This window comes from Bufo bufo, chromosome 6, assembly GCF_905171765.1.
Source record: "Bufo bufo chromosome 6, aBufBuf1.1, whole genome shotgun sequence".
NCBI lineage: Eukaryota > Metazoa > Chordata > Amphibia > Anura > Bufonidae > Bufo > Bufo bufo.
Genome location: NC_053394.1, coordinates 302,201,610 through 302,223,691, shown reverse-complemented (window position 1 = coordinate 302,223,691; position 22,082 = coordinate 302,201,610). Strand labels below are relative to the sequence as shown.

The 22,082-nt window shown below is 43.1% G+C and overlaps 2 protein-coding genes across 2 annotated transcripts in view; one reads left to right on the top strand and one right to left on the bottom strand.

Moving 5' to 3' along the window:
• The window catches only part of ERBB2 (erb-b2 receptor tyrosine kinase 2), a 103,061-nt gene extending 98,218 nt beyond the window's left edge, over positions 1-4,843 (top strand). Inside the window, exon 27 of the mRNA XM_040434745.1 lies at positions 4,437-4,843. Within this exon, the coding sequence (XP_040290679.1) occupies positions 4,437-4,795 (359 nt within the window). The 3' untranslated portion in view covers positions 4,796-4,843. The remainder of the gene's footprint in view (positions 1-4,436) is intronic.
• Positions 4,844-13,254: 8,411 nt separating this feature from the next.
• Positions 13,255-21,857, bottom strand: MIEN1 (migration and invasion enhancer 1). The gene is made up of 4 exons (XM_040437291.1): positions 21,749-21,857; positions 20,027-20,124; positions 14,347-14,423; positions 13,255-14,211 (listed from the first exon to the last, which is right to left on the bottom strand). Exons 1-4 carry the CDS (start codon positions 21,775-21,777, stop codon positions 14,128-14,130), a joined length of 288 nt encoding a protein of 95 aa, XP_040293225.1. The 5' UTR covers positions 21,778-21,857; the 3' UTR covers positions 13,255-14,127.
• Between the last annotated feature and the right edge of the window lie 225 nt (positions 21,858-22,082).

Below are 22,082 nucleotides of genomic sequence, written 5' to 3'. Positions count from 1 at the left end.
AAATGGGTATGAGGTGAAATACCACACACATCCTCTGTACATAGGTGGCACAGTTTTTTTTTTCTAATCCTGGAAGGCCCTTTAAAGGGGTTATCCAATTTCTGAAACAGACCCCCCCATGTGCTGGACCCCTCACAGGTAAGGTATTGGCTTCTCCCCTGACACCAGATGTTTTCATCCGTGTACAGGGAGAAGCAGCAGCGGCGGTGCGGGGACCAGGACCGGAGCGGAGTAAGTATATTACCTGTGAGGGGCCCGGCCCATGGGGGGGGGCTGTTACAGAAATTGGATAACCCCTTTAAAGGGTTTCTATCACTTCATATCACATATTTAGGTGTCAGACACTAGCGATCCGCTAGTGTCTGCTCTAACAAACCATCCTAATATGATAGGTTTTGGGGCAGCCGTTTTGCTAAAATAACAACTTATATCTATATGCTAATGAGCCTCTAGGTGCTATGGGGGCGTCATTAGCACCTAGAGGCTCCGTCTACCTTCCTAAACTGTCGCCGCCCAGCGCGTCCCTCCAGCCCGCCCATCTCCTGCTGAATGCGATCCTCTCCGTGCGCGTCTCTGTTCTGCGCATGCGCAGTGAATGTCTGACCGCTTCCCTGCTCAGACATCTCCACTGCGCCTGCGCCGATGACATCATAGTGCTCCGAGGAACAGGCGCAGTGGAGATGTCTGAGCAGGGAAGCGGTCAGACATTCACTGCGCATGCGCAGAACAGAGACGCGCACGGAGAGGATCGCATTCAGCAGGAGATGGGCGGGTTGGAGGGACGCGCTAGGCGGCGACAGTTTAGGAAGGTAGACGGAGCCTCTAGGTGCTAATGACGCCCCCATAGCACCTAGAGGCTCATTAGCATAAAGATATAAGTTGTTATTTTAGCAAAACGGCTGCCCCAAAACCTATCATATTAGGATGGTTTGTTAGAGCAGACACTAGCGGATCGCTAGTGTCTGACACCTAAATATGTGATATGAAGTGATAGAAACCCTTTAAAGTTAAAGTTATACCTAAATGTTGCTGCATCCAAAAAATATCAGAATCACAATGTCTTGCTCAGTTCTTCAGGCCCTAGAGTTCCACAATCATACAGTAAGGGCTCATGCACATGGTCGTAGTTTTGGTCCGCATCCGATCTGCATTTTTTGCAGATCAATGCGGACCCATTCATCTCAATAAGGTTGTGTCGGTAGCGGGCACCTGGATTTCTGCAAGCCACATTCAAGTGAAAGGAGCTGATTTTCAGTTGTAGAAATTTTCTGCAACAAAATCTGGCGCGTGTAAAGGCACTCTAGCGGCTGTTTCAAAAGAGCGTGTCCTGTGCGGGAATCACACTGTCTGTGTGAGCGTGATTCCCTGTTATGGGCAGTATTCGATTCTCTAGAGCGACGTGGCATTATACTGATTTATAATGCTGTATGTCTCTGCATGAACTTACTGCTACAGAATTATACTGACAGCATTGTTTCAGTATGATTCTGTAACAGAAAAGTCAGACACACAGAATTATAAATCCGTTTAATGCCCTGTGCTCCTGAGAAATGAGCAATGTCCATAATGGGGAATCATGCTCACATGGCGAGTGATTCCTGCACAGGACACGCCTGTCTGAAACAGCCCTAAAGACACTTTTACACAGTCTGTGATGTCTGTCAGTGATTGTGAGCCAGAACCAGGTGTGGGTCAAAAACACAGAACAAGTGGAAATCTTTCCATTGTACCTTATCTCTGTGTAGCCTCCACTACTGCTTTTGGTTCACAGTCACTGATGGAAATCACTGAACATACACTGAGCAAACATTGACTATGTTAAAGTGGCCTAACGGAAAGAATGCTGCACTTCTTCTTATGATGCAAATCAAGTAAACTATTATTGACTGAACACTGCAACATTTCAACGCATCTGAGTTTTCTCCATTACCTATATAGTGTGCCTAAATCCCTAATTAATTAATAAATTGCCAATTTATTCCAAAGTGTCACTAATCTTTCAACAAACTTTGCATTAATCAGTACTACAGTGTGTACATGAAGAAAAACATATTTCCAGCCATTATATCACTTATATCTGGCATTTTTTAGCAGTTTTCCTCTGTGCATAGTGAATGTCCAGTTTGCAGTTCTCTCAGACATGGCAAGTAGAGACGAACTGCCATCTACTGCACACAGAAAGTAGAGGAGAATTTGCTTACTAACCTTATCTTATGCAATCATAAGCAGCCCCAGGATCATGGAGGACATTACTGAGAGGTACACTTTTCTCTAGAACGGAGCCTGCAAAGTGCAGAAGAGCGGATTGCAGCCAATCTCCTTTCATTTTTATAGGAGTGCCAAAAATAGCCGTGCTCAGCCATTTCCATCAGCCCCATAGAAGTGAATGGAGCCATGGCCACTCTTCCGCAGTGCACTTCCCATTCATTTTTATGGAACCTCGGAAAACAGTCGAGCACTCCCATAGAAATGAATGGAGGGCAACCACGCATGCATGGTCTGCTCTCCTTCACTTTGCGAGCTCCGTTGTAGAGTTAGGTGCAGGTCCCATGTGATAACTGCACCTATCAGACATTGGTGAATATGCTAGCGGGGTAATTTATTTAAATACAGCAGGTGCTGTGTTTCCTGACCGGATTATTTGAAGATCGGCCATAGAGGTCACAGTGTGTCCCCCTGCATAGACCCCCAACAATCAGTGGTAAAGCTTGATAATTAGGGTTCAGTTTCACTCTAGCATCATCACAGGGGAAAATAATCATTGCACAGTGCCCATCCAAGTCAATAGGTTGTCTGTGAAATGCAGGAGAGGACGTCTAGAGCAAGAGTGTAACCGGTCTTCACTCTGACCAAGAGATGGGGATCCTGAACTGAATATCTATATATAAAAAAATAGTGGTAGGTTGTGGTGGCTCACTAGCAAGTAGTTAAGGTATGGTGCTGCAAGCTCATATAGAGGGAATCACCCCACCCTCTCTTAAAGGCAAATGTAGTAATAGGAAAATGAGCGAGCACTCATACACTTGGCAACCAGATTGACATGTGCAGAAAATATTTATTAAATCCCCATAAAATACAAGTAATAAAATTTATAAGAACAATGTAGCAATAATATACAACATTACAGTCACATATATTGTGGTAGATATGATCGACACTATATTCATATGACTCAATAGTGTCGATAAATTCAATAGTATATATCTCACCAAAAAACTTCAAGTATATGCTGTTATTTGGGAAGAGGGAGTATTATCTTCTAGCGCTCTATCCCAATTTGGGAAACTGAATGTCACTGAAAATGTTGTAGGTGTATTCACTGGGAGTGAAATATGTTCATAAAGTGTCCACAGGAATCCTGATAATGTGAAAAGTCTCTTATAGCATATCCTTTTAAGCTCGATATGAGTTTTGGATTGAAGAAAACTTTAAATTGATGTTTGGCTTACCGTCTAGCGTCTGCTGTCTCCCTATTGCTTCAATGGAGCTTTAAATATTTGCCGGCTTATTCAGTCGCTCCATACAGCAAGCTGGTTTAAATTTCGCGGGAGTTCCAAAGATCGCAGGAGTTACCACTCTGTTCCGCAATTTCCTTTGGTGCAGCTTTCAACGATAAGAATAGTTAATCCTTTACTGTAGAGATTTTCTTCTGTATGGCCATACAGTATTATCGGAGGCTTTTCAATGCAGGTACATCACTTGTTTCACCATACGCGTTACGGGTAGATTCACTCTTCACTTGACCACTGAGGAAGGGAGAGTGAATATACCCGTAACGCGTATGGTGAAACAAGTGATGTACCTGCATTGAAAAGCCTCCGATAATACTGTATGGCCATACAGAAGAAAATCTCTACAGTAAAGGATTAACTATTCTTATCGTTGAAAGCTGCACCAAAGGAAATTGCGGAACAGAGTGGTAACTCCTGCGATCTTTGGAACTCCCGCGAAATTTAAACCAGCTTGCTGTATGGAGCGACTGAATAAGCCGGCAAATATTTAAAGCTCCATTGAAGCAATAGGGAGACAGCAGACGCTAGACGGTAAGCCAAACATCAATTTAAAGTTTTCTTAAATCCAAAGCTCATATCGAGCTTAAAAGGATATGCTATAAGAGACTTTTCACATTATCAGGATTCCTGTGGACACTTTATGAACATATTTCACTCCCAGTGAATACACCTACAACATTTTCAGTGACATTCAGTTTCCCAAATTGGGATAGAGCGCTAGAAGATAATACTCCCTCTTCCCAAATAACAGCATATACTTGAAGTTTTTTGGTGAGATATATACTATTGAATTTATCGACACTATTGAGTCATATGAATATAGTGTCGATCATATCTACCACAATATATGTGACTGTAATGTTGTATATAAAAAAATGTGCTTGTATCGACTTAATCTTTGTTAATCTTTTACTCTGATTGCAGAATACGTGAACCAAAGAGAACCAAGCAGAAGTCACTCCCCAGTGAAGACACCAAGAACATCCGTGTCTACTCTGGAGCGGCAGAAGGGACAGCTGTGCTGGAATGGTATGATAAGGGATCCAAGGAGTCCGGTACCAATGAGTGCTGTGGAAAATCCAGACTATCTTCCTCCTCCAGGAATGCACTTGCCAAACTCTTTCCCTCAAGCCTTTGACAATCCGTATTACTGGAATCATGAACTCAAAGCAGAAAGTGAACCTAACCCTACACAGAACGGATTTACCACACCAACTGCAGAAAACCCAGAATATCTGTGGCTAGATGAGGCTATGAAAAGGCCGCGGGATGTGACTGCATAAATTAGCTAGTATTATGTAACCCAGTTAAAGGCAGCTGTTTTTTAAAGAGACATCATCGAAAAAGGCATACAATACAGCACCTGCTGTGGTCTACACAATCATGGCTGACATATATGCATTGGACTGATGAACTGCCGATGGCTTTTTGGACAGATGAGAACGTTTCAGCTATTCTTGGGTTGATGGAACCCCACTGTTGGGTTTTCTCTATAATCTAACATTGTGTACTTTACGCTACATATAGCGCCTAACCTGGAGATGGAGCAGAAACTGAGAGCTTTGTTAATGCAAAGCAACTAACTTTAAGAAATGAACCGTGAATGCACAAGAGAAACTTACCAAATGAATATATTCAAATGAACTAAATCTGGTAGATGTTTAAGAAGTTCAGGGATGTACATCTACATTAATTCTTTTTACCAAATCTTAATTTTGTGTATTCCTACAGGTGCATGATGGAGGTAGGCATCTGTAGTAAGCTAATGGTTGTTAACCTGGATCGTCCTTGTAAGTAGACAGAGCTCATACAAGTCTTTGTGTGGCCTTGGTTAGCAGAATTATTCAGTATTTCTGCTAGAAGAAAGGTCCAGAGCAGCACCCTACTGTCCATTACTCATGGACTAAACCAATAGTGCCAATATAGCTCATCTAAACAATCGATGCATTGTTATCAATGATCAGAATATCTCATTACAGCCCTTAAACCTCATGTCTGTGGCCACAATTACATACCCATGGAGGTCTTGTCTCATGGGGTTTCATGTGAAATCCAATAGAGGAAAATCAATGTTGCATTGAGTCTGAGAGAACACGGTGCTTCATCAAGGTCCCATATGGCAACACAAAGAGAACTGGGGTTGTCCCATCATGGACAATGGGGGCATATCGCTAAAATATGCCTCCATTGTCTTATAGATGCGTGTCCCACCTATATCGAGAACGGGGCCCCACAAGTGAAGGAGGGCGCACTGCGCATGTGCAACCGCCCTCCATTCGTTTTCTATAGGGCCAGTGAAAATTTCCGTCCCATAGAAATGAATGAGAAAGGGGGGCCGCGCATGCACAGTACGCTCCCATTCACTTCTATAGGGAGCCGGCTTGATGGTGGCCGGACTAGAGTCCTCCAGCCACCACCTTGCAGGGCTCCGTTCTCGATATAGGTGTGGGTCCCAGCGGTGGGACTCACACCTATGAGACAATGGGGGCATATCCTAGCGATATGCCCCCATTGTCCATGATGAGACAACCCCTTTAATAGTCTGAGATATGGATTCACAGCATCTCTATGTAAAGGGCTTTGTCAAGTTAAGACTGGATGTAAGGTATATATAGATGACCAATAAGGACTCTCTCACACAAGAATGGTTTCTTTTTAATAAGATCAAATTATTTACTTAGTAGTACAAGATAATAAAATATTAAAGGGAATTGAGGGGTCAAATATGTTATGCAATCCTTCTAAGGAAGGAGAGTGTTTGGGGCAGCTGGCCATATAGTCACTGTTACCAGTGATCTGTATGTAGGGAAATACAGGGGAGACATGCTTTGCATCCCCTTCCTGTCCCACAGTTATCAATCATTATTATAACGTGATGTGTTTTCACGGCAACCTGCTCCAATGGAGCACAGTGTTGTAAACCACTAGTGCCAAGGAACTGATTATTTGAGTTTCCTGTCACTCTACTGGAACATGTCGGTGATGACATCTTCTAGAGAAGATGTCTATTAACATAGGTATAAACCTACACTACAATGTGCGTTTAACTAATTTTGCAGCTTCCTCACTGCAGCATGCTTACTAGATGTCCAAGGATTGCCCAGGACATCTAGACAAGAAGAATGGTAAGAAAAAAGCAGCAAATGTCACCTTTTTCTGTATGGAAACTGATAGTAGGACGCCAGGATAATGTCTCATTCACACGTCAGTGTTCAGTCAGTGATTTTGAGCCAAAACCAGGTGTGGTTCTAAACACAGAACAGGAGCAGACATTTCCCTTATACCTTATGTCTGAGGCTCCACTCCTGGTTTTGGCTCACAATCACTGATGGAAATCATTGACCAAAACACTGAAGTGTGAATGAGGCTTAAAGAGGACCTTTCATGGGTTTATGTGTTAGAAACTGGTATGCTTACCAGATAGCGTGGCCCCTACAGATGCCAGAATTATTTTTTTCTTCTAAAATATTCCTCCATTCCGGTGCTGTGTTCCCCGCTGCTTTTCACGCCCAGTATGTTAATTTAGAGTATCAGTACAGGGAGGAGGAGACAACCGGATTTCTCAATGGACGTCTCTTCTCCCTGGCTGTAGCGCGGTCCAATCGCAGCAGGAGAGCGTCACAGAGAATAAACTGCTCACCTTCTCCCTGGTTGTGACACTCTCCACTGCGAATGGACCATGCTACGGCCAGGAAGAAGGAGACGCCCATTGAGAAATCCGGTCGTCTCCTCCTCCCTGTAACGATACTCTACATTAACATACTGGGCACGAAAAACAGAGGGGGACACGGTGCCAGGAGGGGTATTTTAGAAAAAAAAAAGTGCTGGCATCTGTAGGGGCTGCCCTATCTGGTAAGCATACCAGTTTATAACACATAAACCCATGAAAGGTCCTCTTTAAGGTTGTTTCTATGACCTGCATTATACAAATGGTTCATAATACACTGCCTGTCCAAAAAAAAAGTCGCCACCTGGATTTAACTAAGCAAATAGTTATGAACTAATATAAGGCAAGCAGCAGGCAAATAGTTATGAGCCTCCTATTGGATAATTACTGCATGGGCGATTATCTTTCAGCTGGCAACAAGTTATTTAACCCCCAACTGGTGCAATGAGTTGCTTCTCATTTCTTAAACAACCATGTCGAAAGACACATCTCGTGGTCGTGGAAAAGGTGTTAGTCTGTTTGAGAAGGGTCAAATCATTGGCATGCATCAAGCAGAGAAAACATCTAAGGAGATTGCAGAAACTACTAAAATTGGGTTAAGAACTGTCCAATGCATTATTAAAAACTGGAAGGATAGTGGGGACCCATCGTATTCGAGGAAGAAATGTGGCGGGAAAAAAATCCTGAATGATCGTGATCAGCGATCACTTAAACATTTGGTGAAATCAAATCGAAGAAAAACAACAGTAGAACTCAGGGCTATGTTTAATAGTAAAAGTAAGAGCATTTCCACATGCACAATGCGAAGGGAACTCAAGGGATTGGGACTGAACAGCCGTGTAGTTGTAAGAAAACCACTAATCAGTGAGGCAAACCAGAAAAAAAAGGCTTTAATTTGCTAGGGAGCATAAAGATTGGACTCTGGAGCAATGGAAGAAGGTCATGTGGTCTGATGAGTCCAGATTTACCCTGCTCCAGAGTGATGGGCGCATCAGGGTAAGAAGAGAGGCAGATGAAGTGATGCACCCATCATGCCTAGTGCCTACTGTACAAGTCTGTGGGGACAGTGCTATGATCTGGGGTTGCTGCAGTTGGTCAGGTCTAGGTTCAGCAACAGTATGTGCTCCAAGAATGAGGTCAGCCGACTACCTGAACATACTGAATGACCAGGTTATTCCATCAATGGATTTGTTCTTCCCTGATGGCACGGGCATATTCCAAGATGACAATGCCAGGATTCATCGGGCTCTAATTGTGAAAGAGTGGTTCAGGGAGCATGAGACATCATTGTGACCTTTTTTTTTTTGGGTGGCGACTTTCTTTTTGGATAGGCAGTGTATATATTGTTAGGATTTTTAGTACACACTGGCAATAGAAATTCCTTTGGAGCAATTTTTAAAAAGGTTCTTCACTATCTAGACCACTTTAGCGTGATCAGTGCTTGCATCAGTATTGGTAAGCCAAAAACAGGAGTGACTTCAAAAAATAAAAAGAGGTAGCAATCTTTCCATTATAGTTTTTCTCTGTAGCTTTCACTCCTGGTTTTGGCTTACAAATACGGATACAAAAAAACTGACTAAAATATTGTGGTGTACAAATAGCCTATGGTTGGTTTCCAACACAGAGTTTTTATGAAAAACATTGTGCTTTTGTGGCATTTTTTTCTTGCCCAAAAATGCTGCTGCCATATCTTACACAAAGATCTGTAGTTATAGGGTTTGTTCCATCTCTCTGTTACTAAAGCAATATGGGATTAAGAGGAGACCACCTGGTGGCCAGGAAACCGCAGAGTGGGCCAGCACTGTATCAGTGGATGGGACTGCTCTGCTGTTTCCCGGCCACTGGTGGTCGGCACATAGTCCCATCTTGCCTTTAAGGGAGTTGTCCAACCCCCACAGCAATTTTAGTTATGGCCTTGACAAATCTCAGGCTAAAAAACAAAGCCACTTACCTAGCACTGCAGCCTTCTCACTATTTTTACCATGCACCACATATTCATAGTCACGGCTGCGCAGGATATTGCAGTTCTGTCCCGTTCAAGTGAATAATGTGAACCCAGAAAGCCCTGTAATTGAGTTATCAAGCAAATCAGTTGCTAGGGATTATGAAAGGTTGTAGCTGTGAGGTATTGGATCTCTAGCGATCCGTCTGTTTCTATGCTGACAACAAAGGGGAAATTCATCTCATGTCCTGTCTCAGCTTTGCAGTATTAATCAGATTTTCCAGAGGTTGTGAACTATACCTTTGCACGGGTTATCCTATGTGTGTTACTAGCAGTCTGCTGTGTAGTGAGGTTCACGGATCTTGTCTTTGCCTTTAAAAAAAAAAATTGTATTACAACTGTGAGTATAGCTTAGTCAAAAGTGACAACTGACCCTGGTTAAAAGAGTTGCCCAGGATTAGAAAAAGATGTCTACTTTTTTTTTCTAGAAAAAGTGCCATATCTGTCCTTGATTTGTGTCTGGTATTACAGTTCAGCGCCATTGCATTACGCAGAGCTGAAGCACACCACACAACCCGTACACAGATGTAGCGCTGTTTCTAGAAGAAAGCAGCCATGCTTTTCTAACCCTATACAGCCCCTTTAATAACAATATACCACTAGATCAGCAGAATTTGGTAAACAGGCCTGGTCATTACCACTCTCTGAGCATTACCACAGCCATACTTGAGATCCATGATCCCTTTTATATATATTTTTTATTTTTTTTTCCAAAATCAGAATGGTTCCTGACTTTGGGAAAGAAACAGCCTGTAATGTAGTCACCAGCTTCTTATTCCAGCCCATCTCAATGACTCTGCCCATTGCACTATAAACTCTGGGCATAGCACCACATTTACCCACGATCACTGTAAATTTAACCCTGCTGCAAAATACCATGGGATGTTTTTCAGAGTTTTACTATGTGACGTTTGCTATTGTTTTCTATGAAGTTTGTATATTTTAGATTTTATATTTAGAGAATGTGTTTTTTTATAAGTCTATGTTTTGCTTTTTACAAAAGTTATTTTCCTCACAATGGCACATTTGTAATTTCACAATGGGTGGCAAATCTAAACCTGTTCCTACCGTATTGTAAATTCTTTTAAAACACTAAAGAGACATATTCCTCAATGCTATGTAATCATGGCTTTTCCTCTTACCTTGGTTGTATCGCACTTCTCATCAGGAAATCTTGAATTGTACCTGTCATTTTAAAATATTTCATTTTGACTTGAAAATAAGCTCTTCCCTACTAAGCCAAGGAGACGCAGAAAGCCTTCTAGCAATCAGGGATGATTCCTGTTAGGCTGGGTTCACACTGAGTTTCAACTCCGCAAGGGCTTTCTGTTGGGGGGTTCTACGTCTGAATAACCGAAAACAATACTCAGATGTATACTGTGATGGGTACACTCACTTTAAGGGTTCTTTCACACGAGTGGATGCCGTGCGGCTAATCCGCTGCGTGAAAGAGTGCCAAGCCCCGCTCCGGACAGCAGAGACACGGAGCAGTAACATGACTGATAATGCTCCGTGCCTCTCTGCGATCTTTTTACTACAAAATCACAGTGAGATAAAGTTGTCACCGTGATTTTGTAGTAAAAAGGTCACAGAGCATTATCAGTCATGTTAATGCTCCGTGTCTCTGCTGTCCGGAACGGGGCTTGGCACTCTTTCACGCAGCGGATTCCATGCACGGCATCCGCTCGTGTGAAAGAGCCCTAATAGGTCAGTTGGAGTTAAACGCATTCATCTTTGGACTCCATGTGATTTGCTTTCCTTTTGTTTGCTGACAGAACAGTACGGTCTACCAGGTTATTCTGTCCGGGAAATAAATAAACAGCAATTCAAACTAAGGCTACTTTCACACTCGCGTTTTGGCTTTCCGTTTGTGTGTTTTTGGTCATTGTCATGCTGAAATGTCCACTGGTGCCCAAGGCCAAGTTTCTCTGCAGACTGCCTGATGTTGTCGTTGAGAATCCTCATGTATTGCTCTTTTTTCATGGTGCCGTTTACTGTGATTAGGTTCCCTGGTCCATTGGCGAAAACACCCCCAAAGCATTAGGTTCCCACCACGTTTGAAAGCTTCTCCTTTTTTACACCAAATGAAGGAAACATCATTGTGACCAAACAATTCAATTTTTGTTTCATCTGACCATAACACAGAAGACCAGAAGTCGTCTTCTTTGTCCAGATGAGCTTTTGCAAAGGTCAAGTGAGCTTTTGTGTGCCTTATCTGTAGAAGTGGCGTCCTCTTTGGTGTGCAGTGTCCGTTGGATTGTCTGCCTTGAGACATTGCCACCAGCAGAGCCCAGATTCACCAGGATGGCCTTGGTGGTGATCCTTGGATTCTTTTTCACCTCTCTAACTATCCTCCTGGCCAGCACAGGAGTCACTTTTGGCTTCCGATCACGTCCTCTGAGATTTTCCACAGGGCGGAACATCTTGTATTTTTTACTCAAATGTAAATAAAAGCTGAGAAATGTTTTTTTTCCCCACAATAATGCCTCTTGTACATCGTCTTATTATCTTTTGGGAGACACCCATGTCATTTCCCGTCAAAAAATTACTTGCTGGTTGAATAAAAGTAACTAAGTCAAAATTTGCCAGGGGTATGAATAATTATGGGCAGCACTGTATATTATTGTAACGGATCCGTTTTTGCAGATCCATGACGGATTCGCCCAAAACACGAGTGTGAAAGTAGCCTAAGTCCTAAGAAGAACCCTTTGAACTCTGTCTGAGCCATTAAAGGGAATGTACCAGTTGAAGTATACGTTTGAATATCGTATTTGGGTAATCAGATGTTACACCCCTAATGGAAATTCCTAAAAAGCATTGTGAACAGTGCTCGATTTTATTTTTATTAGTTTTGACAAGGTTTCAGACGAGTATGTCCATTGTGTGGGAGGATGATTTCCCTTTATGGACACTGCTTCTTTGACAGGACCGCACAGCATTATAATGATTTATAAGACTGTTTGTCTCTAATCCTCTATTGGATTACGCTGATGATATTATGCCAGTACAATTCAGTAGATGCAATGGAGAGACAACGGGCAGAGACACACAGCCTTATAAATCACTATAATGTTGTGCGGTTCTTTGAAAGGAGCAGTGTCCACAAATGGAAATCACACCTCAACACACAGCGTATCTCCCAAAGTGTATGTGCTTGTCCAAAACTATCCTAAAAGGGATTTCTGGGATTTTAATATTGATGGCCTGTCCTCAGGAAAAATAGGCACAGAGTTTAAAATCACAGCATGTCAGCTATTTTGCAGGTTTTCGCTGTGGATTTCTACATGAATCTGTGGTGGAAAAATCTGCCCTATGTGCGGATAGATACCTTTAAGGAGATATTCAGGTTTTTACAAAATCTCGCTAATCAGCTGGATTTACATATCTGATCCTTTGTTGCTGCTGAAGATAAGCCTCTGCCATGCTGGCGCAGGATCTTGTGCCCGTGTCCTTAGGGATGTGAACACTTTGGACTTTCCATATTACCGCTGCTCGCAGAATATCAGTGGTGCTTACAGTAGCAGTAAAGGGGATGAGATTTAAAAAAAAAAATAATGTATATGGATGATCTGCAGCAGATTTCATCCTTTGCAATGCAGAGGGTGAAAACCGCGACCAGCCCACACCATATCCACGAAAACATCCACAACAAAATCCACACCATTTAGTGCAGATTTTCCTGCTGTGGATATGTCTCGCCATACTCTCAGGGTATGTGGTATACAACTTACTTAAAAGGAAGGGAATTGCTAACATTCGGGTCTAAAACCACGGGACACCGGGTGGAATAACAGAGGAACAGCACAGTGCTGTTTTTTTAAAGAAAAAATGCTACAACATATTTAATAAAACAGGCACATTAGGAGAGCTAGCACGTGATGTGGACGATCTATGGACAAAGATCGGTCCATGTCGCACATCTTGAGGAGAACTGAATCTAATCTGTAAAAAATACGTATATCCTCATATATTAGTGGTACTATTATATTGCACTGGAATTAGTCCATCCATAAAACAAACAGTATACTACTACCACCACCATTTTCATCATCAAAATAGAGGTAAACACAAAATGAAGAATCACATTTGTTATTTTATTTTCTCCATTTATTGGCATAAACATTTTACAAAGTGGGGAACTGAGGTTAGAATACAAGGTCCGCCCAACCCAAAGAAAAAGCACCACTCCTGCCCATGGGTTGTGTCTGGTATTGCAACCTTTACACATTTCAGGGAATGAGGTTGAGCTAAAATTCTATTGATTCACGGTACTATAAAGTGAAGGCGATATACGTCTCTAGCATAGCTAATAGGGTCACGGTGAGCAGAAAAGTTCACAAATAAAACAAAAAAAAAGGGGGAATGTATATTAAAAGCCCACAAGCAAAGTAGAGCGAATATTTTAACGAACTCTTGATGGCAGTCTGCCGCCATTAGCCATCAAGCGTTCGTTAATATATTCGCTCTACTTTACTTGTGGGCTTTTAATATACATTCCCCCTTTTTTTTGTTATTTGTGAACTTAATAAAGTATATTCTTTAAACGCCCCTCCTCACCGTGACACTATGAGCTGCACTGCTAGACATAAACAATAGTTACAACCTCATACAACCCCTTTGGATGCACTTGCCATATTCTGTAGGCTGCATAGTGGATACCGTAGTGGAGCTGCACTTGTCCAGGAATATAAATGGGGTCCATCCAGGTACGTACACTTTACAAAGCCACATGTTGTGTTCTATATAGGCTGAGGACTTCACCTTGTACCCAGGTTATGTGGTGGGTGCAGACACCAAACAAGGCAGTCAGATATCGGCGTGGTAGCAGACTTATCTCCACAGGGGCCATACAGGGACATCAATATTGGGCGCAGTGTGAATCACAAGTATGCTCCCACCAGACATAGGACTGGACATTTTGTTTGAGGGACACATGCTTAGAGCTCTTACAAGATGACACAGGGTGCTTGGCTGTTGGTGATCTTCTCCACTGCTTCTCCATTTATGGCTTTACGGATGGCCTCTATCAACTGAAGAAAATGGATTAATACAATGTTACTCCCTGTGAATTATTGTTCTCTGATCAACCATTTCAGTCGAAAGAGCGGCTGTTCTGCAATGGGATTTATTCTATGCCACCAGAGTTTTGCTCTAGAAATACTTACGTCTTTTTCATAGGGGAATCCACCAAGTTCCAGCTTGGAGAAGACTAGTTTTCCATTTATTTCAATCTCAAATGCTCCTGAAACCAAAAACAGATCAGATTAGAAGTGATGCCAGGTGGATGACCCCTGCCACAGCTATCTGTGGTGTAAAAGAGTGGTCTCCAATCTGTTACCTGGCATAAAGCTACAACACCCAGAGTGCCCCGACATCTCCATTTCCTCAGGGCATGCTGGAAGTTGTAGTTTTGCACCAGCTAGTGAGATACACACATGAAATTTGCAATGGCAGTTTTTTTACTGTGGAAACTAGCTTTTTCAGGTGCTTTTTGCAAACAGTGGCCCAGGTTTACTAATCCTATATATCAGGGATTAGCAACCTCCGGCACTCCAGCTGTTCTGAAACTACAACTCGCAGAATCCCCCTTTCACTTCTGTGAGATTTACATGAACATCCAAGTACATGTGCATGCTGGGAGTTGTAGTGTCACGGCTGACCCCTGCTATAGATGGTGTAAGCTTAGACAGACAGTCTAGACCTGCACCAGATTTTTCACATGGGTTCAGGCTGTGTGATGAATCTGGGGCATGGATAGAAACTTTTCTCGGACTCAATACAAATAGTGGTTGGCTCCAGAATTGTGGCGCAATATGGCGTATCTCTGACCCGCCACTTTCCAGCAATGTTCTGCTCCTCGGCGAATAAACAAAAATAAATATAAGCGGCTCACCACCTGGACTGTTTTGGATAAGATGCTCTATCTTCGCCAAAAAAAAAAAAAAAAAAAACGGAAAATAATTATTATAGATAGGCATTTTTCATGAGGAACCACCCAGAAGTATAAACGTCTATTAAGATATTTTATATTATACGTTCCTAAACAAAATATACTTCTAACTTAAAATCATAAAAATAAAATACAATAGAAACATCATATGAAAAACCAACGAAGTCAATAGGATTCTTGCTATATCAACATCCTGTATGGCTGTATATATATCTGCTAATATGTAATTGTCACCTATAGTGTGACTGTTGATAATATATAACTGTCACTTAGGGAGCATTCACTCGACCGTATAAATGGATCCGCATCCGTTCCGCAAATTTGCGGAACAGGTGCGGACCCATTCATTTCAATGGGGCCGCAAAAGTCTGCAATGTCCGCATCCATTGTTCCGTTCCATGGCCCCGCAAAAAAGATAGAGCATGTCCTATTCTTGAGCGCTCCACGGACAATACTGGTACAACCTTACGAATAATCCAGCAATCTAAGCACAATCTGCTGCAGCACATGGGACGCCGAGCTAAAGCGGCGAGCCCATAAGTCATCGAGATTCAGAGAGTGCTACTACAGTACAGACAGCGCCCGTACACAGCCGAGGGAGACTGAGGTAAAGGGTAAGCGGTACCATTACCACGTGGGATGCCACGGTATACAAGTATCCACCAACAGTGAGTGCATGAACCCCATCGAGGATAGATTATTAAAGAGGAAACAATAATAACTCAAATACGGAAAAAAAAATCTGAAAATAATATAAGGGGAACTGTCGACATAAGTGTTATAAAGATCAATTATCTCTTAATAATGAACAAATATTAATCATCATCGAACAAATCTATATGTATGTGCACCAGCACATCTAGGAATGTGGACTATATGAATTGAAACAACATCAATACGTTTGAGCACAAAACTATAAGGTTTTTTTGGGCTTCAATATATACTGCACTTATACTATATAAGTGACAGTTATATATTACCAACAGTCACACTATAGGTGACAATTACATATTATTAGCAGATATATATACAGCCATACAGGATGTTGATATAGCAAGAATCCTATTGACTTCGTTGGTTTTTCATATGAAGTTTCTATTGTATTTTATTTTTATGATTTTAAGTTAGAAGTATATTTTGTTTAGGAACGTATATTATTAAATATCTTAATAGACGTTTATGCTTCTGGGTAGGGTTGTTTCGGGTATTGAACTTTCCATACCCAGTCGATACTTTTGTCCCGGTATCAATACCGACACTGGGATTTGCCTTTTATCGATACTAGGCTGTGCTGCTGCATAGCCCAGTATCAGAGAACATGAGCGCACTGCTGTCAGCGTGGCCATGTTCTCTCAGCAGCACGGCGAGAAGGAGGCAGTCTCTCCTTCCCCCTGTGCTGCTGCTGCCACCAATGAGAGCGCGAAGAAGGGGAGGGGCTGTGGCCACTGCGCCACCAATGATAATTAACGTTTAATACACAAATACAGCTGGCGGCAGAAACACATTGCTGGCATCCGACCTCTGACAGTGTGCTGCGATCCGCGGCAATTAACCCCTCTCGTGGCGCAACCCCCGTCCCCATTTTTAAAAACATTGGTGGTGCAGTGCGTCCTCTGTCCCCAGTATTAAAAACATTGGTGGCGCAGTGCCTCCACAGTATTAAAATTGTTGGTGGCAGTGGCCACAGGGTCCCCTCACTTCCTCTCATTGGTGGGAGTTCTGATCGGAGCCCCAGCAGTGTAATCCTGGGGCTCCGATCGGTTACCGAGGCAGCCAGGACGCTACTGAAGCCCTGGCTGCCATAGTAAGCTCCCTGCTGCTGTGTGCACAGAGCACAGGGCAGCAGGGAGAGTGTGAAGTCCTATTCACCCTGATAGAGCTCTATTAGGGTGAATAGGACAAGGGATTAAAAGATCCCAGGTTCTGGCCCCTAAGGGGAAATAGTTATTAAATAAACTGTAAAAAAAAAGTTTAAAAAAAATACACCAAAATAGTATAAATCACCCCCTTTCTCATTTTTACATATAAAATATATAAACAATAAATAAATAAAATATTACATATCACCACGTCTGAAAAGTCCAAAATATAAAAAAAATCCCTCTTATGCACTGTAAAAGAAAAAAAGAATAGAAAAATGCGCGATTTGCCATTATTATTTTTTTTTGTCACCTTGTCCCCCCCAAAAATAGAATCGGACTGTTCTATTATGGGCCGGACGTTCCATTTTTTCGCGTGGTATTGAGTATCGCAATACTTTTTTATGGTATCGAAACCGAATCAAAATTTGAGTATCGAAACAACCCTACTTCTGGGTGGTTCCTCATGAAGAGTGCCTATCTATAATAATTATTTTCCAATGTTCTGGCCCTTGTCAAGCATGTAGAAAAAAGTGTAGAAACCCTAGTTGCGCCAAGTTGCACCTCTTTTTAGACAGATTTTTGGCTCAGATAGATTGGTTAATCTTGGCCAGTCTGTTTGCCAATTATAATTTTCTTTAGGCCTCATGCACACGACCGTTGTTTTTTTAAGGTCCGCAAAAACGGGGTCCGTGATCCGTGACCGTTTTTTCGTCCGTGGGTCTTCTTTGATTTTTGGAGGATCCACGGACATGAAAAAAAAGTAGTTTTGGTGTCCGCATGGCCGTGCGGAGCCAAACAGATCTGTCCTGAATTACAATGCAAGTCAATGGGGACGGATCCGTTTGACGTTGACACAATATGGTGCAATTGCAAACGGATCCGTCCCACATTGACTTTCAATGTAAAGTCAGGAGTCCCTTTTATACCATCGGATCGGAGTTTTCTCCAATCCAATGGTATATTTTAACTTGAAGCGTCCCCATCACCATGGGAACGCCTCTATGTTAGAATATACCATCGGATTTGAGTTAGATCGTGAAACTCAGATCCGACAGTATATTCTAACACAGAGGCGTTCCTATGGTGATGGGGACGCTTCAGGTTAGAATATAATAAAAGAACTGTGTACATGACTGCCCCCTGTCAGCGGACCCCCCCCCCCTGTATTTAACTCATCGGTGACCAGTGTGGCCGGCCCCCCCTCCCTCCCCTGTAGTACTGTAGATTCATTGGTGGCCAGTGGCCCCCCCCCTCCCTCCCCCTTCTAATTAAAATCTCCCCCCCTATCATTGGTGGCAGCGGAGAGTACCGATCGGAGTCCCAGTTTAATCGATGGGGCTCCGATCGGTAACCATGGCAACCAGGACGCTACTGCAGTCCTGGTTGCCATGGTTACTTAGCAATTTTTAGAAGCATTATACTTACCTGCGAGCTGCGATGTCTGTGACCGGCCGGGCGCTCCTCCTACTGGTAAGTGAAAGGTCTGTGCGGCGCATTGCTTATAGCACAGACCTGTCACCTACCAATAGGAGGAGCGCCCGGCCGGTCCCAGACATCGCAGCTCGCAGGTAAGTATAATTCTTCGAAAAATTGCCACCAATGAATTTAAAACTGGGGGAGGGGGGCCCCCTCCTGCCTGGCAGCACATGATCTCTTACAGGGGGCTATGATACGCACAATTAACCCCTCAGGTGCAGCACCTGAGGGGTTAATTGTGCGGATCACAGTCCCCTGTAAGAGATCGGGTGCTGCCAGGCAGCAGGGGGCAGTCATGTACACAGTTCAAAGTATATTCTAACTAGAAGCGTCCCCATCACTATGGGAACGCCTCTGTGTTAGAATATACTGTCGGATCTGCTCTGAAAAAGCTTTTATGCAGACGGATCTGCGGATCCGTCCATGTGAAAGTAGCCTACGGCCACGGACGCGGATGCCAATCTTGTGTGCATCCGTGTTTTTTCACGGACCCATTGACTTGAATGGGTCCGTGAACCGTTGTCCGTCCAAAAAATAGGACAGGTCATATTTTTTTGACGGACAGGAAACACGGAACACGGATCACGGATGCCGCCTGAAAAACGGTGCATTTTCCGATTTTTCCACGGACCCATTGAAAGTCAATGGGTTCGCGAACAAAAACGGAACAACGGCCGCGGATGCACACAACGGTCGTGTGCATGAGGCCTTATAATGTATTTTTCCTTGTAGAGAAGTTGACATGAAAATGTCTGAAATAATGCTAATAGCTACAACATGCTGCGTTTTTTGAAAGAGGACAGAAAGACAAAAAATATCACCTAATGAACAAAAAACACTATTAGCAAAAAAATGTGTGTCTCCTGCGTTTCATATTTCTTACAGTCTTTCAGCTAACACCTGGAGCTGGGGTTTTACTGGAAAAAAACGCAGTTACAAGAAATGCCACTAAAAACCTGTGTGTGAAAGCATGCTTACACCCCTGAACTCTGTCTGGCATTTTTTAACACAAAAAACCCCCCACCGGAATAAGCTATTTTTTTTGTTTCCTTTTTCTGGGCCACTTACATTTGTTGTCTTTTTTCATACCATTTTTGCACACGTGCTACACAGGTCTTCATATGCCCTGTGCTGCTGGAGGATATGGAGTGGAGACCTAGTCATAAATTAGGTGCATCCCCTGGCAGTCTGTGCACCTAAATTGAAATCTACGCCAGCTCCAAGCTCCTGTAGATTTCAGTAAACTGGCATAAAAGAAGACAAATGTGCCAGGACTGCTGGCACCCGCACCCACCCTCATCACCCCCTTCTCGGAAAGTGGTGAGGATGGTGTACAAAACGCCACTTGCTACTAAATTTAGCCGCAGTGGCATTTAAAAACGTGCAAACATAGGATTTGTGCCTTTTTTTTCACCAGAAAACAGGTGTAGGGAAATGATAAATCTCGCCCAGCGTCTTACCACTGGCAAAAAAAATTGCCACTAAAAACGCAAGTGCAGAAAAACGCCAGCAAAAACGTATGTACGATTCCACCCTCAAGAAGAAATAAGTTCTTACCAGTACCGCCAGGACGGGAGTCAATGCTGACATCAGGAAACTCCTCCAGCACAGCGCTTTTTAGCTCCTCGTAGTGAGACTTAAACCCACAGGGCTCACTGAATGGAACAGAGTCACGGCATTACTGATAGCAGTCATTAGAAAGATTAGAAAAACATGGCCGCTTTATTTTAAAGACAGGAAGCTGCTTACCTGATGGTGGTACTTAAAGGGCATCTGTCAGCAGATTTGTACCTATGGAAATGGCTGACCTGTTACATGTGCACTTGGCAGCTGAAGGCATCTGTGTTGGTCCCATGTTCATATGTGCCCGCATTGCTGAGAAAAATGAAGTTTTAATATATGCAAATGATCCTCCAGGAGCAACGGGGGCGTTGCTGTTACACCTAAAGGCTCCGCTCTCTCTGCAACTGCCGCACCCTCTCCACTTTGATTGACAAGGCCAGACAGTGTAAACACCGTCATGCCTGCCTTGTCCTCTCAATCAAAGTGCAGAGAGAGCAGAGCCTTTAGGTGTAATGGCAACTCCCCCGTTGCTCCTAGAGGCTCATTTGCATATATTAATACATCATTTTTCTCAGCAATGCGGGCACATATGAGCATGGGACCAACACAGATGCCCTCAGCTGCCAAGTCAGCCAGTTTCATAGGTACAAGTAGCAAAACAGCTCATGGAGTAGGTGACTTGTGAAGAGCCAGAATAGGACGCTGCTCCCTTCCTGTTGTTGATCTTACTTGGACCCCCACACGCGATGCTGTAACCAAAAGGAAAAAAAGGATGGACAGGGGCAGATGTGTCTGAGGAAGAAGGTTTAACCCCATTCACACACATCACGGAAGTTCTTTTATCCATGGGGGAGATTTATCAAACTGGTGTAAAGGACTAGTGGCTTAGTTGCCCATAGAAACCATTCAGATTACACCTTTCATTTACCAAAGGAGCTCTGGAAAATGAAAGGTGGAACCTTATTGGTTGCTATAAGCAACTAAGCTACTTTACACCAGTTTTGATAAATCTCCTCCATGTGTTTTATCCATAAATCATAATTTTTTAACTCTTAAAGAACATCGTCCATCAGTTTTTTCTTTTAGTTCCATCACCACAGGTCCTGTGTGATATTGCAGCTCAGCACTATTCACTTCAAGTCAGCTGAGCTGCAATACCAGACACAACCCATGCACAGGTGTGGCGCTGTTGCTGAAAGTAACCAGCTATGTTTTTCTAATCCTATGCAATTCCTGTAAAAAAGACCTCCCCTAGGGTAGGGGCAATATCTGACCTGCTAACCTCCCCTCCCTGATGCAGCACCTTGTACATTGGAGAGTGCCAGATCCTCCCTGTACATTTCTTGGTGATATGTCCATTTAAAGGGGTTGTCTAGGATTAGAAAAGAAGGGTCTGTCTTCTTCTTTTCCCCCAGAACACTGCCCCTAATGTCCGCGGGCTGGTGTTGTAGATTTCATATGGATGAGCTGCAATACCTGACAAATCCTATGGACAGGAGTGGAGCTGTTTCTTGGGGAAAAGGAGACTCTTGTAATCTTTTCTCATCCAAGACAACTGCCTTATCGTAAGGCTATGAAACCCGGCATAGACAAACAGCAGCTGTTATGGAACTACAGGTCCCACAATTCCGAGGGGCACCGATGCCTCCTGCAGCTCCACAATCAATAATCTGATAATAATCAAGTATAATAACTGGCACAGCGGCCAGTCCTCACCAGTACTCCACCACAATGCTAACACTCATCTCGTTCCTTCAGCCTCCGAGCAAAAAAAAAAAAAATGCTCCAAAGCGTCCTCACAATAATTTACTTCCGGTGAGGTTTTCATCTACTTCCGCCCTCACTGCCAAATCATTCTGTTAAAGCGAGAACTTGACTGTCCCTGCTGGCCGTCCTGATATTGCAGCCAGCTGCAGGTAATTTGCACTGCACATAGAGAAACTGTAGCAGACGTTCATGTGATTATAGAGTGTTATATGAATTGATGTTATTACTGTAGATTTAATATAGTCACTGTGATGTCACTTAAAGCATGTGCACCTCACCACCT